The following is an 18,558-nucleotide window of genomic DNA, read 5'->3' as shown; positions in this document are numbered from 1 at the left end:
CGCAACTCACGATTAGCGCGGTTGGCTACCAGAGGTGTGTAATAAGTTCAACGCACACAGAAAAAGATCCTAGATTTGAAGTTTTCGTGACTGCAAGGAATCGTTCTCTTTGGGTTCTTTCGGTAAAGTCACGTAGGTAAAAAACTTAATAAATTAAAAACAACTCAATTAAATCACGGCTTTTCGGAGGCAACACAAGCTTCCGTCGTCAGGTGTAACCGTTACAGCCAAATTCACTGTATTGCCTCCGAAACGTCGTGATTTAATATAATTGTTTTTCATTTATTAATTTTTTACCTACGTGACTTTACCGAAAAAACCAAAGAGTACGGACAAAGATCGCCCGTATAGCCTTAACAGACTGTTGGGGCAAGTGCTGTTAGTGAACACCTAAGTTAGCGAACACCCAAGTTCACCGCACACAGACACACACACACACACGTGGATGCTTTTTCAACCAGGGGTATTAATGGCTTAAGCCGGAATTTCTCATCGTTCTTTGACAGCGTTGTCTATGCAGCATATCCAAAACAAATGGAATAACGCCACCGATCCCAAAAATCGTTACGGTTTTAATCACGGCTGCATTTTGTTTGATTCTCACATGTCGCCACTCTCACACTGGGTGCCTGAAACGGTTGAAACACACCGCTCGAACGTATTCACACGGCTGGTCGCGCTGACCACGCTGTGTGATGGTACATCTCTAAATAATTAAAATGTTTTATTATTTAAGTACCACTTTGCCAGTCTTTCCCAAATACTGTACAGATGTGGGCATTGGTAAGTCACATGGTGAGTCCCGTTGCAATTGGTGCAGGGAATTCGTAGTTTTTTGACATAGTAGCGACACGGATGATTTCATTGCACGTTTATTTCTGTTGTTGCTGGTGTTAAAGAAGAAAAATATCCATTAGGTTTGATCTTCCACGAAACTCATTGTCCACTCTAAACCACATCCGCATATAACATAGCATGATGCACAAGTGGAAAATGTTTCAGAACAGACCGTACAACCTATGACGATGCAATGCCCGATCCACAATATTTATACTGGAGGAATCCGATGAGCTATAAAGCGTTTTTACACAGATGTCCAGTGTAGGAAAGGTAAATAAATCACTTGCAAAAAATATACGAACAAAACTAAACTATTTTCATCTTACCAGGTAAAGCCCGCTGAGCCATTATCTTAATTTTCAGAAGCGACCTGGCCACAAATAATAGCTCAACAAAGTGGCTTACCGTGATGCGGTTATCTGGCTTGACCACCTGAATGTTCAATTGCAGTTGTTGCTCTGCATACGCTGTATGTGTGTATGTTGAACTTCTTTAGCACCGTACGTAGCCAACCGTGGCTAATCGGAGGTGCGGAGGGGAAGAAGTATTGTCACGCGAACAGTCGTGTCACTCGTCGCGCTGTGTCTGGCAGAGCACGTGTGGAACAGTTACTCCGGCAAGGGAGACCTCGCCGAGAGAGTTGTGGTTGGTGGTGGTTCTGATGGCGGTTGTGTTAATGGTGGTTGTGATGGGGATGGGGACAAGAGGAAGAAAGGTAATAATCGTCACGCGAAGAGTGATGTCGCTCGTTGCGCTGTGTCTGGCAGAGAACGTGTGGAGCAGTTACTCCGGCAAGGGAGACCTCGCCGAGAAGGCCGGGGTGGAGGCCGTGGGCGGAGGGGAGTACCCCAGCCGCACGCTCCCTTACGTGTTCGCCGACATCGCCACCTCCTTCACTGCCCTCGTTGGGATCTTCTTCCCGTCCGTGACCGGTTTGTCTTTTTGAGCAGGGTTTGTCAACGTTGTCATCGACCGTCGTCGTTGCTGTTGTTGTTGTTGTTTTTGGCGCCCGCATTTTCACCGTGTCATTGTAACAGTGACATTGTTACGACGTCGACCATCATCATTATCATCATCACCGTCATTTTAACATTGTTAATACTGGTAGGAACCCACTGGTTCCACCAGCCCACAGGGGATTATTGTGTCCGTCCGTCGTGCAGGGAGGGGCTGGGTGGGGCGGGGTGGGGAGGGGCTGGGTGGGGAGGGTGGGGCTGGGTGGAGGATGTGAGGGGTGGGGCTGGGGAGGGGAGGGGCTGGTCACCCCGTGGTGCCCTTATAAAACTCAACGTTTCACCTACTCACGCCGGCTTGTGCCCGCCCTCACAGTCAGGCATATTTGCGGAATACACCACGCCGCCGTTGACCCTGGCCATTGACCGAGCAACCCAACGTTCCTACCAGCTCCCTCCGCAGGAATGTGTTAATCGTTGGATCCTGCCGTTGTGTAATTGTTCGAAAACTTGAATTGCCATCCAGAGGTCGCCGGTTCCATTCCAACTCCCGGTGCGTCGCTCGAAACGATGGTGCCGGATTCTTAATTCCCACCCCCACTGTGTGATAGATTAAAGTGTGAACACTTTCACCTCTACTAATAGGGGTTTTCCCCTTTTTCTGGCAACAAAACTGACACATTTTGCAAGGCATCATGCTTTCATATCCGCCTGCCCGCCGTACCTTTCTTCATTACTGACAACTTGCAGCTCAGCACACGGCAGATGCCTGCGCAGCGCGACTCACGACCTCCTCTCAATACCAAGATCCAGGATGGTCATGTCTACGCGCCGCTTCTCGGTGGCAGCCCCAACAGTCTGGAACGATATCCCTCTGCACATTCGCAGCATCACCTCAATCGCCTCCTTCAAGAGACACTTAAAAACTCACCTCTACAATCATGCTTTTGAGCGACTCTGAGCTTGGCTCCGCGCCTCTGAGTTGCGGCCACTACGTCTGCAAATTTGCGCGCGTTACAAATTGTACTATTATTATTACATTAACCACAATACTTGCAGTCAAATGCAAACAAAAAACAATACTCTGATAATGTATGCATTGTCTCTGAAACTGATTGGTCCAAACCAGAGACAGCTTTCTTTGGAGCCTAGTCTGATATGGTGCGCCTTTTGGCGTCATCTGGTCGAACACCATATGAGACTAGGCTCCAAAGAAAGCTGTCTCTGGTGTGGACCAATCAGTTTCAGAGACAATGCATACATTATCAGAGTATTGTTTTTTGTTTGCATTTGACTGCAAGTATTGTGGTTATTGTAAGCATGATGCCTTGCAAAAGGTGTCAGTTTTGTTGCCAGAAAAAAGGGGAAACCCCTATTAGTATATTTTGGTACTGGCAAAGGAGGTCCCATGATGCACCTCTTCAACGTGGTGTCTGATCGGTGTGGGAGAGGAGGCCAAATCACCTCTAGAGGGGTTCTCTCTTTAGTGGTGGAGGCTCTTTCAGCAGCAGCGGCGTGAGCGAGCAACCGCAGGGTTGCAGATAATTCTGAATCGTTAAATCGCGCGGTGGCTTGCGTTTGGTGTTGACACATCGTCTCTCCGTGTTACAGGCATCATGGCCGGCTCCAATCGCTCGGGGGATTTGAAGGACGCTCAGAAGTCCATTCCCATCGGGACCATAATGGCAATCGCCACCACCTCCACTGTGTGTATCCTCTCCGAAGCCAAAGGCGTTTCTCTATAAACACACGGTCCTGACCAGGATGTCGCTTCTGTCTGAGACCCACATGGGACCCAATTAGTTTTTCGCAGGGAAGCCCACGTGTGTCCAACACACCATTTGTTTTCTGCGCAAGTGAGGTCACCTTAGGGGTTCCCTGTCAGTGGAGTTCAGTGCAATGGAGACATGGGTGTGAACATGAGAGTTTAACAGTTAATGTGGTCCAACACATCATGGCATATACCGCTGTCACCAATTACCCACCCATAGCCAGTGCAGTACATACACATGGCGTAACTGTCATTTTTACAGTTGTTCACATAGCCAAACTTTTCACTTATCCTCCTATACATCAGTCCCCAGCAAGTCGGATATGCAATATTGTACCATGCCTATATTATATAATGTGTATGTGGAACTTCTTTCGTACCGTACGTAGCCAACCATGCTGCTCGATGTAATTCGAGTAAAGCTGAAAATGCTGATGGGTCATTAAACAAAATAGAAATGTAGATGTTTAGAACATTTTCAAATCAATGAAGGCTTGCTATGTATTATGCATGTGCGTGTGTTCTCTACTGCTATGGGGGAGCAGTAGTGTAGCGGTTCGCGCGCTGTGCTATGAACCCGGTGACCGGAGTTCGATTCCCGCTCACGGTCCTGGGCCTTCCCTAGGTCGACTCGGCCTTAAATGAGTACCTGGTGCAAGTGTGTAAACATCGCCGCTGAGGAGACAAAGGCGGCCGGGCGTAGTGCTGGCCACCCACCCCCTCGTGTGCTGTGCTGACCAGCACTTGCCTCAACACTGTTGAAGGCTATCTGGGGTGCTTTGTCTTCGTTTCTTTGTGCTGTGTATGCAAATGTTTAACTATCTTTTGCATTATATCCTGCTGAGAGCAAATATTTGACCTTAGGATAATGATAATTAGATTCCTGTGTGCAGGCTCTCATTATACTTTCAAATGGGAATATTTGTATTTTTCTGTCTAATTTCATAGGAAATTTCAATATTGATTTCGGACTGGATAAGTATTTGCCTTGCTCGATCAAGAAACATCGACTCTGATCGATGATGTCCTCAATAGTGCTGTTTGTTGCTGGTCATTTGGCATTTTGTGGGCCCTGTGCGCTGCAAGCTTTGATTAGATGTTTTTACAATTACTTGTTTATTTTTCGATTTAAAGCTTTCGTGACTGCAGGGATTCATCTTCTTGGTTCTTTCGGTAAAGTCACGTAGAAGGGATATAATAAAATAATAAAAATAAAACATATAATTTTTTTTTATAAAATATAACTTAATAAAATGTTCTATTTGTACTAGCTGTACTACCCGGCTTCGCCCGGGACTTGTATCCACCACGCCCAGCCGCCTTTGTCTCCCCAGTGGCGATGTTAATACGCCACACCAGTTACTCGTTTTGAGGCTGAGTCCCTCCCTCAGCACTCTCCCTCCCTCACCACTCTCCCTCCCTCACCACTCTCCCTCCCTCACCACTCTGTAGAGGACGTGAAACTTTGATGAATTTACCTCAGAGTCGCGTGGTGGGTGTCGAGGCCTAGCACCGTGCAGAGCCTCCGGCCTCGCCTGATTTTCCCACCCGGCTGAGGCTGGGTACGGGTGCCGTTCCCCCCCCCCCCCCCCCCCCCCGCGCGACAACAATACTGTCTAATCGCTATAATTTTATAATCGACCGACCCTATAATAGTAATTGCACACATTGTGGTGGGGGGGGGGGGGGAGTGAAGAGGACGTGAAACTTTGATGAACTTACCTCAGAGTCGCGTGTTAATGCGTGCGCCTATTTTTAACGGGAATTAAAAATGGCGTCCACCCCGCGGCGAAGGCGTCGCTACCCGTTGCCAGGGGCAACCGCCGTCCAATGAAAGCGGCGAAGGCGTCGCTACCCGTTGCCAGGGGCAACCGCCTGTCCAATGAGAGCGGCGAAGGCGTCGCTACCCGTTGCCAGGGGCAACCGCCGTCCAATGACACTGCGTATGGTCCGATACACAGACACACACACAGACAGACAGATTCGCGATTTTATATATATAGATTCTTTAATTATTTCCTTTCTACGTGACTTTACCGAAAGAACCAAGAAGATGAATCCTTGCAGTCACGAAAGCTTTAAATAGAAACATACAAACGAAACCTAAGCCATCCCCATCTTTCCAGGCAAAGCTATTTTCTGAAACGTTACCTATGCTTTTAGTTTATTTTCAGGCCACGCAATCTTGCTGACGAATGTGTTTAATGTTTTTGATTGAAGAAAAAAAAGTATCTTGAAAATGTTGCATTTGTAAAGAGGTAATTTAAATGCACGTTTATAATTATGGTGCACATCTGCGATGTCTACGCCACTCGCTGTTAAATTGTAGGCACCTGAAATTAATTAATTTATAGACTAAATCAATTATTGCATTCCTGATGTGTTCATCAAATCACGACTCCTTTTAATGTGCGCACAATTTATGTGCACAAATTAAAACGTTTCTTGTGCACTGGAATAATTTTAAATTCATGAACACACAGACTTGATGCATGTTAATGCATGCCTAGTTTATATGAATTATGCGTGAATTTATGGGAGCAGCGGAAGAGTGATTACCGCGCTACATCATGAAACCAGCCTCCAAAATTTCGACTCCTGGCCACGGCTGACACTACGGTTCCTGAACCCCTCTTCACCAAACCACACTAACCAGCGTGGTGAAATATGGTCAAGCAGCCCCAATGACTGACACAATGTATGTCGGGAGGCCTTCATCCAGCAGTGGATTGACAAATGACTGCAAAATTTCTGTAAATGTATCTATAGGCTAGTCAAAGTAACAACACAAACCATGAGCCACAGTTCAAACCGTTCAGTACAAACCAGACAAGTTTTGATTCTTGAGTAAAAACGTCACCATTTAATTACATTTACGGGGAGGTGAATTGTTACATGTGTATGAGACTAGCCGTACATTGGTTATAGTATACTGATGATTCAGTTTAACACGTAGGCTTTCGCGACCAATGTTATTCATAATCAACGTTTTTGGGTTTAGATCGCGTTTATTTATAAATGTGTCGTAACCCTCCACCACCCGACACGGCCAATCAGTAAAAATGTGTCACGTTGACAATGACAAATAGTTCACTGCTTTAGCCCACCGGTGTGTTGAAGCCACAACATTTACTCAAATTGTAAATGTTGTGGCTTCAACACACCGGTGGGCTAAAGCAGTGAACTATTTGTCTTTGTCAACGTGACACATTTTTACTGATTGGCCGTGTCGGGTGGTGGAGGGTTACGACACATTTATAAATAAACGCGATCTAAACCCAAAAACGTTGATTATGGATACTGATGATTCCTAAAAAGGGGTGAAGCCGGTGTGCATCACCTTGTTCTGCTGCTGTTGAAAAGAATGCGGCCACAATTTCGTTTTGAGTTGGTGACATAAAACAAGCGGCCTGTGTGTACGTGATACGCATATTACGGGGGATACCACGTGACATGCAAGGCATGATGGGAGGATTGATCGTATGGTCAACACCGCACCTTTTTGCTGTCCATAAATCACGTTTTGCGTTGTATATTAATTTGTTTTCTCTCCCGATGAGTATTTCTTTTAATCGCCAAAAGTCAACGTTGGTTTCTTTTCCAGTTGCCTTCTGTATGACACGTAGGCTTCCGCGACAAATGTTATCTATAATAGAGATTTTTTTTGGGTGAGATTGCGTGAATATGAATCTACTCGAATTGTAAATGTGTTGTGGGTTTGCTCTCCAACACACCGGTGTGCTGTACTAGCAACGATTTGGCACGTTTTGTTTTACGTGACAAACCTTACTAATTGGCTGTGTCGGGTGGTGGCGGGTTTAACGCCACATTTTGTTTTACGCGATCTAACCCAAAACCACCTCTAGTACGAATTGCCGTCTGTAGCTTTTTAAATGGGTTCGCAGTCCTTCACTGACACGCGTGGCTCAGATCTCACCAGCGTCATTCTGTTCGGAGCCTGCGTCGAGGGAGTCGTCTTAAGGGACAAGTAAGTAATTCAAATTTTACATTCAGCTGTAAATTTTGTTTGCATTCAAAAATAAATGAGTACGTTTCACACGTAGGCTTTCGCGACCAATATCCATAATAACGTTTTTTTGGGGTTTGATCGCGTAAATATATTTCGCGTAAATATATTTAAATATATTTCGCGTAAATATATTTAAATATATTTAGATCGCGTAAATATGTTTAAAAATATTTACGCGATCTAACACAAAAAATGGATAAATGAGTACGTAAAATGTTGCACTCTTCGTTGTGATGTTAATATTTTTTTGACCGTACAGAACCACATTATGGTCTGGATGTCTGGCATTAATCAAATAGAAATATTAAGGGACTCCATTGTCAGTAATATACATACGTTGAAAAACGAATGAATCATATCACAGCCTTTTTAAAGAATATAAATAAAAAATAGGTTTTTTTTCTTCCAAAATTATCATTGTTAAAAGTAGGAAGTGGTCATGTTAATACTTTTTTTTTCATTTCACTTGGGATAAGTATGTATGTTGAACTCGCTGTACCTAGCCAACCGGGCTAATCGAAAGTGCGATAAAACCTTGACAACTTGTTGTCGAGACGACCCTAAGATTGAGATTATTAAGTCAGAGATCACAAGCACACAGTGTGTGCTTCCATGAACACGTTGGATACAGTTGACCTATAAACCACACGTCTCTTCCTGCATTAGCAAATTAACGTCTGATAGATCCAAAGTGGACACATGGAACCACCTGAATTGCATTCATGAGATACAAATCAGTTTGAGACTTTAGAACTGTCTGAGCCTCGAGTATTTACCATTAAGCCCGAAGAGTGCTGATTTTATTATGAATTAGTTTTTTGTTCAACTCATTTTAAAAAAAACGTGGTTTGACAGGCAAATTTTTATTACTTTTACCCAGAATTTCCTCACTGAGTCTCAAGTATCTTCTTTAGAAGGACCCTGCCAGGCTTTTGCAGTAGCGGGTGATGTTGCTGCCGTGTCATTTTCAAGGAATTTTCATCATTGGGATGTTTGGCCAATACCAATTCCGTTGGATTTTTTTAAGCTATGGAAGGAAACCAGAGAGCCCGGAGTAAACCCATGCAGAACAGAGGGAGAGAACATTCCGATTGCCGAACAAATACGTGATAAGGTCGCACTTATTACACACAAAGTTCTTGCTTCAAATGAGCCACAATACCTTGCTGATGTCGTCAAGAAGCATAAACCATCACGCAAACTCGGTCATCCTCGCAGCGGCTTTTGGCAGGCCGTCGACCAAAGACGGTCACTGCATCGCGCGCTTTCAGATGCGTTTCTGCGGCCGTCTGGAACGCTCTTGCGATGTTAGGAAGTCACTGGAGCTACGCTTAAATCTAGATTGAAAACTGGTTTCTGTAGAACTGCTTGTATTTAGTCCGTTGTCCTTCCCTCGCATCTCCAATTAGCACGGTTGGCTACGTACGGTGCGACAAAAGTTCAACATACATACGTAACTCCACGCAGAAGTGCACCCGAGTCAGGAATCAAGCTCAGGGGCCCTTGCGGTGAGGCACACGCGTTACCGCTGTGCCCACCGTGCCACCATTTTTTCCGCGTGATTCACAAAGCCGTGCGGCCATTGGTGGCGCAGGTTTGGCGAGGCCGTGAGGGGGAACCTGGTGGTTGGTACCCTCGCGTGGCCTTCGCCGTGGGTCATCGTCATCGGATCGTTCTTCTCCACGTGCGGCGCGGGCCTCCAGAGCCTGACGGGGGCGCCCCGTCTGCTGCAGGCCATCGCTAAGGACAACATCATCCCCTTCCTGCAGGTGTTCATTGTCATGATGATTGCCGCCATCATCGTGGTCGTCATCTTCACAATGATCATTATCGTCGCGAGTATCGTAATTGTCAACGTTGTCAACGTCATCGTCATAGTCGTCAAAATGTGAATATCATCATCTCTATTTAAAGCTTTCGTGACTGCAGGGATTCATCTTCTCGGTTCTTTCAGTAAAGTCACGTAGAAGGGAAATAATAAAATAATAAAAATAAAACATAATAAAATAATTCTCACGACGTTTCGGCTACAACGCAAGCAGCCGTCCTCAGGTGAAGAAAGAACCAAGAAGATGAATATCGTCATCGTTATCAATATCATAATAAGAATTGTCAAGATCGCCACGAATATCGTAATTGTTAACATTGTCAACGTCATAATCATAGTCAACACCGTCGTCGTCACTCATAACCTTCATCATCGTCGTTATCAATGTCAGCAGCATGATGTTGGTATTGCTGGCATTAGAGAATTTGCGAAATACGAGTAATCTGGCAGAGCCTGCGACCATCACGCCTCCTCTATGGCTCCCTCGATCGCTCACCTGCTCCAACGTCGTCTCTCAGAGTTATTCGTGAACAAAACCGTCCGATAGCTATTTTGAATAATTTCCCAAACCCTTTAATTGCTCGCCATAGCGGGCAGTATACCGGATCGGGTGTGCCAGGTGCAGAAATATTTTCAGGGTCACTGACCCGAAAATATGACCCTTAGTGGTCACCCATCCAAACACTGCGGCAGGCTCAACTTTGCTCAGCTTCTGAGATCTGATAAGACCAGGTGAATTCGGGTGATTTGGTACTAAAACTACGAACTAAAACTAAACTAGTTTTATTTTACCAGGTAAGGCCCACTGAGCTATATAGCTCTTTTTGAGAAACGACCTGGCTACTGCAAATGACAGCTCAACGTAATGGCTTATCATCATGTGGTAATTTATCGCAGCGAAATACTTTAAACGCATGTTTCTAAAAGTCGAGGGAAAAACCGGAGGAACCGGAGAAAAATCCATGCGGTGAGACAATTCCAAATATACAGGCGTCTGTGTCTAGTCAATCCCACAACCTCCTGTATACCAGGCGAGGTAGTTAACATCTCGTCACCGTGGCAAGGTGTCTTGTTCCATACCCAACGTTATCCTATTGCGTTTTCCTTTTCAGGTTTTCGGCCATGGCAAAGCCAATGGGGAGCCCACGTGGGCACTGCTGCTCACGGCCGGAATCGCCGAGCTCGGCATTCTCATCGCGTCGCTCGACATGGTGGCGCCCATCCTCTCCATGTACGGAGGACGCCCCAGCTCTACGCTTACGCGTGTGCGGCAGTGGTTGTTTGTGTGTGTGTGTCGTGTCTGTGGGTGCGATCGGGTGCGTGTGAATGTGTTGGTGCGATGGGGTATGTGTGTGGGTGCGATTGGATACGTGTGTGTGTGTGGGAATTGGGTATGTGTGCATATGCGTGTGTGTGTGGTAGCGATCGGGTATGTGTGCGTGTGTGTGTGGTAGCAATCGGGTATGTGTGTGTGTGTGATGTGTGTGTGGGTGCAGTTGGGGTATGTGTGTGGGTATGATTGGGTATGTGTGTTGTGTGTGGGTGCGATCAGGCATGTATTGCATGTGGGTGTGATCGGGTGTGTGTGTGTTGTTCAGAAGAAGAGCTACTCCCTGTTGTTTGGCAATCTCCTGCCCCGAGTAGAGTACTGTCCACCCCTCATGGTGGCAGGAGCCAGAGCTGGTCCACTGGACCTCCTGAATACGGCAGAGATCCAGGCGGTACCAGTCCAGCTCCCGACAGAGGAGTGGCAGCCTCTCCTCCCCAGTGAGGGTTCGAACATTCCACGTTGCCACCCGGAGTGGTTTTTATCTGTTTCTGGAGGAGCCCCGAGGGTAAGGATTCAGTCTCCTGGCTCCGCCAAATGGGGTTTGGCCAGGAGGCATCATAGATGCCTGTCCCCCTGGGGCCTCCAGCACAAGCTTATTAAGTACATTTTTCAGTCGTGGTTTCGTATTAATTAATTGAAATTGAAGGTGGAGGGGTTACCAGCCCTTAGCACCCATCCAGATCCCCCGTTGGCCGCTGTGGTGGTTACAAACATCATGAGGGGATTGGCCAATCTAATAGGCCCTCCCCACGGCACCTTCCGCCACAGCGTTGCCGTCTGGCACCAACGAGTTTTTGCCGGATAGAATGAAGGGGGCGTGGGAGCATGGCGGTGAGGTGTCGTAAGTTGTAAGCCCCAGGCTACTTTGGGCTCGCCTTCCCATCAACCAGAGGCGAGGAGTGGTGGTCATGGTTATTTATGCCTCCACCGAAGATGAACATCCGTGGAGGGATGCAGGCAAGGCCGATGAGTCAGATGCCTTCACAGGTTCTAGCTAAAGCGGCCCCTCAGGATAGAGTAATCATGTTGGGTTACTTCAATGCCCGAGTTGGTCATGATGCTGGCACCTGGTCTGGAGTGATTGGAAGGCATGGGCTAGATCAGCTCAATAACAACGGCAGGAGGCTGCTAGATTTTTGTGCAGCCCATGGGCTTGTAATTACCAACACGCTGTTCCGGCATCGGCACATCCACATAACATCATGGATGCATGCCGGGTCTAAGCAAGAACATCTGCTGGACTACATAGTGACAGAACAGCAGATGCGGGCCCATGTCCTTGACACGAGGACCTACTGTGGAGCTGATCTGCCCACTGACCATCGACTTGTCATCTGTAAGATGCACCTGCCATTCTTCCCTCCGGTGGTGGGTGTACACCCAGTACCCCATTCAAACCCATAGTGGCATGTTCTCAGCTAGCTGATGAACGTTGCAAGCGAGAATTCCATCATTGCTTGTGGCTGGGGTTGGCATCATCCCCCATTCCTCCAGATGTCGAGGGGAAATGGGCGAGATTTAGGACTGTGGCTCATTCAGTTGCAATGGCTGCTTTGGGAGACCCTGGCTGACAGAGGTGTTCAGGCTGGCTGAGAAAAAGCGACAGGCTCACTCATCAGCGACAGCATCCCACGTCGGAGAATGAGGAGGCTTACCGCACCCTTCGCTCGGAGGTTCGGAGAGTCGTGAGGCGCTGCAAGGATGGGTGGTGGTCGCGGATTGCTGAGGAGATGGAGTCTGCCTCAATGGCCCACGATCACAAATCGCTCTTTAATGCCATCAAAAATGTAACCTGCAGCGCCATACCCATTACCATCATTAGGGGAAAGAACGGTGATCCAATTTCCGACCCCCAGGAACAGGTTTGCAGATTTGCTGAGCATTTCTGTGAGGTCATGTGGGAGGGGAAATCCCTCAGCCTGGAAAACAACGTGGGACAAAGTGGGGATGACCCTGCTGAGGCTGCGGTGCCCCTGTGAGTGGCTGGCTGAGGTGCCATCTGTTAAAGAAGTACTGAAGGCGATCCGGAGTCTGAGACCAGGAAAGGCACCGGGCAGAGATGATCTCCCAAGCGAAATGCTGAGGGATGGTGGCGTTTGTGCATAGACTGCCCTATATGACATCATAACAACAATCTGGACAACTGCAGGATTGGAAGGATGCCCTGGTGGTCCCCCTCTTTAAGAAGCGGGACCACACAGATTGTCACAACTACAGGGGCATCTCACTCCACAGTGTGCCGGAAAAGGTCCTGGCAAGGATTATTCAACATCGCCTTGCTAGGCACGCTGAGGAGAGGCTTGCGGAGCCCCAATGCGGTTTCAGGAAAGGGTGGTCCTGCACAGATGCCATATTTTTTGTCCGTCTCCTACAGCAGAGGTGTAGGGAATTCCAACAAGACCTACATCTCTGCTTTTTTGACCTGGTCAAGGCCTATGATACCATCAGTAGGCCTGGGTTCTGGGTTGTTCTTCATGCTTTCGGAGTCCCTGACCCTCTGCTCACAATCAGTAAGGACCTTCATGAGTGTGAGCGGGGCCGGGTAACACTACGTGGCCGGGAGTCGGAGTTATTCCCTGTACACCTTGGGGTGCGACAGGGATGTCCTCTGGCTCCCAAATTATTTAACATATATTTCGACCACGTAGTTCGTAAAGCCTTCAGTAGCTCTACCGGAGAATTTTCCATCTGGTACAGATACAGTGGGAGGCTGATCGATGCCCGGGTGCGGTCAAGGGATGTCTCCCTATTGCTCAACCATGTTACGTATGCCAATGATCTGTTAATTGCTGTTCACTCGGAGGAGGATTTGGAGGTGCTGCTGCTAAACCTGGAGCTTGCTAGTAAGAGGTGGGGCCTTAGCCATCAGCCCCACCAAAACTAAGCACCTGCCTGGATATTTTGTACCATCGGACACTCCACCCCCACAACTCCCAATTGGTGATGGGGCAGTTGTGGAGAGAGTGGAGAGTTTCCCATACCTGGGCAGTGTGCTCATGACCGGCTCTGGTTTGACAGCAGAGGTCTCACTCCGAATCAGTCGAGCAGCATTATCTTTTCAACGGTTGCGTAACGCTGTGTGGAAACTACCTGGTCTGTGACTCCACAGGAAGCTTTAGGTCTTCTCGGCCACAGTCATTCCCTCCCTTCTCTACGCTTGCGAAACGTGGACCCCCCTAATGGAACATCTTCGCCGGTTATAAACATTTAGGCTGGCCTGCCTACGGTCCATCCTGGGTTTAACCAGGCTGGATTGTGTGAGGAGCTCACAAATCCTTGGTATCAGAGTATGCTTTTGTTTGCATTATGACCACAAGTATTGTGGTTAATGCACACATAATTCCCCGTAAAAGGTTTCAGTTTGGTGTTTTAACATCTTAACACGGCTGTTTTGTTGCCAGAAAAAAGGGGAAAACCTATTCTCATAAAGCACAGCAAGTTGGCACAGTAGGGGGCACAGGTTGTGCATCAGCCACTCATCTCAGTCGACCCGTGGCACCTGGGTCTGTCCCGTGATCTCGTGCCAGCGGGCGTTATAGCCTGGCACAAGCGTCGTGGTGACGTCACCGCCACTTAGTGACGAATGGCGGTTGTTGTGTGTGTTGTGAGTGTGGAAAGTGGTAGTGTAGCGGTTAGCGCGCTGCGCTACAAACCTGGTGACCCGAGTTCAGTTGCCGCTCATGGCCAACACTGTTGACGATTATCTGAACCTGGCCCTAGGCCTCCCCTAGGTCGACTCAGCCTCAAATGAGTACCTGGTGCTATGTGAAATGATCCCTACAAGGGAGACAAAAGCGGCCGGGCGTGATGATGGCCACCCACCCCCTCGTGTGCCGCAACAGTCTGATAAGGCTATACGAGGGATCTTTGTCTATACTGTGCGCAAACAGCCAATCCACTGCTGGATGATCACCTCTCCCCATGTCACTTCAGTTGTGCAGGTTTGTTTAATCATACTTCACCAAGGTGGTCAGCGCAGGTTGGTGAAGGGGGCGGGGCGATGTGTGTGTGTGTTGTGCACTGGCTGTGTGTGTGTGTTGTGCACTGGTGTGATCACAACAACGAGCAGAGCACCGGGCAGCTAAAACACATTGACATAGTAGGGGGCACAGGTGGTGCATCAGCCAGTCGTCTCATTCAGTCAACCCATGGCACCTGGGTCTGTCCCGTGACACTTCACGTGGCCTTAAAGTGCACATAGCCTGGCACAAGTGCCGTGGTGATGTCACCGATACTTAGTGGCGAATGGCGGTTGTTGTTGGTATGTGTGTTGTGCACTGGTGTGTGTGTGTTGTGCAGGTTCTTCCTCATGTGCTACATGTTTGTGAACCTGGCCTGCGCCGTGCAGACTCTCCTTCGAACCCCAAATTGGCGGCCGCGCTTCAAGTACTACCACTGGTGAGGCAGGCGTGAGTGCGGGAGGTTGAATCAGAGGAACCAAATCCATCCAGGATAACGGCTCATGCAGTATGCGACCACACATCAGAGCCGCTCTATTGATCCTGGAACGCGATTTCTGGCCCATTGAGCCCACCTGCTGAAAACAGAATATTATTGAGGTCCAAAACCACACGATGGCGTCGCCGCGGTGGCAAGATGTTATCTCCCTCGCCTGGTATGCAGGAGGTCGAGGGTTCGATCCCGAGCCTGGCGCCTGCTGGATTTTTGGAGTTTGCGTGTCTCTTTCCCCGTGGTCACGTGGATCTTTTCTCCGGGTCCTCCGGTTTTTCTCTCCACGTTTATAAACGCGCGTTTAGAGTATTTGGCTGCGATAAATTCTCACATATGGTAAGCCACTTCGTTGAGGCTATCATTTGTGGCCAGGTGGCTTCTTAACAATAATAGTCGGCTTTACTTAGTATAATTAAAATAAAACGACATGATCGTCACCGTGTATGTGTGCTTTTTTGGGGTTTTCTTTTCTTTCCAGGGCCCTCTCCTTCCTGGGCATGAGCATCTGCCTGGCGCTCATGTTCATCTCGTCGTGGTACTACGCCATCGTGGCCATGGTCATCGCCGGGATGATCTACAAGTACATCGAGTACCGCGGGTGAGTGACGCGTCACCCGGACTCGCATGAGACGCAACCCTGTTGAGAGTGCAAAGGGGCGTGACGGAAAAAAACTCCTCTGGCCCGGACCTGAGTAGGCCGGAATTTGGCGTTGGTCTTAAAGGCTGACGACACGTATACAAGTAAAATGAAAAATGCTGCTTGCAGGAAAATTGTATTGAGCGTTAATTAAATAGGTGAGGTGTAGGTTACGTGTAAATGCAGTTTAAATGTAGGTAATACGGACTAATTAACTGTTTGGAATATAAACGACTTGTTTTCTTAATAATTAATTCGTACTGCAAATGCATTAGATTGGTGTTGGCTGTCTCATGGTTTTCATTTAGCTGCCAAAACAACATTGAGCCACAGCTTTTTGCGGTAATTTCAAGGGTCACCTCCGAAACCCAATCCCACCGGTCAAAAGAACGGAGCGGAGTCACCAAGGGATTTACATTTCCTGTGATGTGCCGACTCCGACAACCCCCACGAACGACACGGCACAGGAAGGCTGCCTCATCCAGTGGGCACTGACAAAGGTCTACACATCATCATTCTTAATTTAAAAGGTTATTGGCTCAAGTCCATATCAATGTAATAATTCACACCCACATCCATTTGTCAACGTTGAGATTTATAAGGAGCACGGGGTGACCAATAAGGTCTGAATTGGTGTGTAATAAGGTAGGGCACTGATAAGGGGTTGACAGGTTTGCACCTTGGTGATTGTAATTGTTGCCTGCTGGAGTTAACCAGACAAGAGAATGACTACATGAAAGCCACGGAAGAAGTTCACCGAGATTCAACTGGTTGAATCTACGACTCGTGTGACAAATTCTAACCGATGTAATACTTGCCACCAACCATTGATTAACAGCATCGTTAACTTTTTTTGGCCTGGAGGAATCCGATGAGCTATGAAACTCTTTTTGCACAGTGAGTTGTAACAACAAACAGTACAAAAACACTGATTGGAATGAAAGGTATAGGAAAGGTAAACAAATCGCTCAACAAAAATATATAAATAAAATACAACTAAATAACACGTGGCCATGCTACTACTGCGCTGCCAGCGGCACCAATAACAAAAACTAAACCTCATAACGCTGCATTGAAATAAAATAAAAACATACATAGTAGGCGACGTTTCGGGCAGTGGTCCTTTTTCATGTTTTGAGGTGTTGTCATGCCAGCTGCAAAGCACTGAATTTGCAGGCGTTCGCCACCACGCCAGGGAATCGCCAAGCGCTGTCATCTACACAACGTATCACCGTTTCCACCCACTTCTAATATCGTGCCCGGTCGTTCGTTCAGTTCTTCTGACCTGAGCGGTCTGTCTATCTGACTGGCTGTTTGTCCGCGTTACCAGTGCGGAGAAGGAGTGGGGAGACGGAATCCGGGGCCTGTCGCTCAGCGCGGCGCGATACGCCCTCCTGCGACTGGAGGAGGGCCCTCCGCACACCAAGAACTGGAGGTGAACTCGGCACGAAAGCGATGCCCCTCGCGGCGACGAGCGGACTGCGGCCGACGTAAACAAATCAACATCTCGCACACCACCCTACCGTCGAACCTCCCGGCTTCAACATTCCACGCCGCCAACAGTCGTCCATCAAACGAATCGGGACCAGGAGGCGTGGCGGATGCGGCCAGCTGATGCACAAATGGGGCGCATCGAAGATTCGGCGACCTGCGAGTGTGCGGCCGCGAATCCCAAAACACCGACCGCATCGTAAACACGCCGCCGCCGCTGTCTTTGCTCCTTAAAAGGAGGAATGGACGAGGTCCACTCCGCTTCTGAACAAACAATTGAGTGGATGAATCTAAAATGGCATATTTAATCTACTGTTATTAATCCATACGAAAGATGAAGAACAACAACGAGCGGAAGCGCCGAGGGCGGCTAAAATGCAGCGAGTTGGCACGGTGGGGCGCTCAGGTGGTGCGTCTGGCAGCTATCTCAGTCACTCGACCCGTGGTACCTGGGTCTGTCCCGTGACCTCCTGCCGGCGAGCGTTCGACACTTCACTTGGCTTCAGAGTACCCCTAGACTGACGCAATGCCCGTGGTGAATTTACTATCACGTGGTGGATAACGGTGAATGTTATTGCGTGACGTTTGGAATGTGTTCACATTGGATAGGTCTGCTGCTGTGCGCGCGCTTGTGTGTGCGTGCGCGCGCGAATGTCAGAATGTATTCTCATTGCGTAGGGCTATTGTGTTCGAAGGTCAGAGGGCACAGGTACAAGGCTGCTGTTTGTTTTTTGACGACGGTATTTCACGGTCCATCAAATCATCGTGCGCATGCGCGCGTGGGTATCCACTTGCAACTCCCATTAGCACGGTTGGCTACGTACGGTGCGAAAGAAGTTCAACACACGTACATACAGAGCTCTAAGGCCACTACTGGCAAAGGAGGACTAAGCCAAGGCAGGAAAATCGGCGAGGCCTTGGCCCAGCAGTGGAAGGTTGCAGACCGGCAGCATCGTTCATTATACCCGCTGTGCTTATAATGTCAAGGGTTTGTTCATGAAATCTTTAACTTCGTTTCGCACAACAACTGTACGCTCGGTAGGCCGCAGGTCCTCGTTCTGCTCAAGCTGGGCGAGGGCATGGAGGTGAGGGCTCCACGCCTCCTCAGCTTCGCGTCGCAGCTCAAGGCCGGCAAGGGCCTCACCATCGTGGGCTCCGTGCTGCACGGAGACTTCCTCATTAGCTGTGCCGAGGCCCAGGCAGCGGAGCAGGTAACGCAGAACCCC

At 48.3% G+C, this 18,558-nt stretch overlaps 1 protein-coding gene across 1 annotated transcript in view; it reads left to right on the top strand.

The window, feature by feature from the left end:
* LOC133354817 (solute carrier family 12 member 4-like) overlaps positions 1-18,558 on the top strand; it is a 65,098-nt gene that overhangs the window by 31,308 nt on the left and 15,232 nt on the right. The window contains 9 exon segments of the mRNA XM_061571961.1: positions 1,608-1,772; positions 3,405-3,503; positions 7,495-7,552; positions 9,189-9,363; positions 10,535-10,653; positions 15,052-15,150; positions 15,683-15,802; positions 17,172-17,276; positions 18,375-18,543. Of these exon segments, the coding sequence (XP_061427945.1) occupies positions 1,608-1,772; positions 3,405-3,503; positions 7,495-7,552; positions 9,189-9,363; positions 10,535-10,653; positions 15,052-15,150; positions 15,683-15,802; positions 17,172-17,276; positions 18,375-18,543 (1,109 nt within the window).

The sequence above is a fragment of the Lethenteron reissneri genome, chromosome 49, assembly GCF_015708825.2.
Source record: "Lethenteron reissneri isolate LAM-NWPU_2019-01 chromosome 49, ASM1570882v1, whole genome shotgun sequence".
In the NCBI taxonomy this organism is placed as follows: Eukaryota; Metazoa; Chordata; class Hyperoartia; order Petromyzontiformes; family Petromyzontidae; genus Lethenteron; species Lethenteron reissneri.
This window is presented reverse-complemented; position numbering and strand designations above follow the sequence as displayed.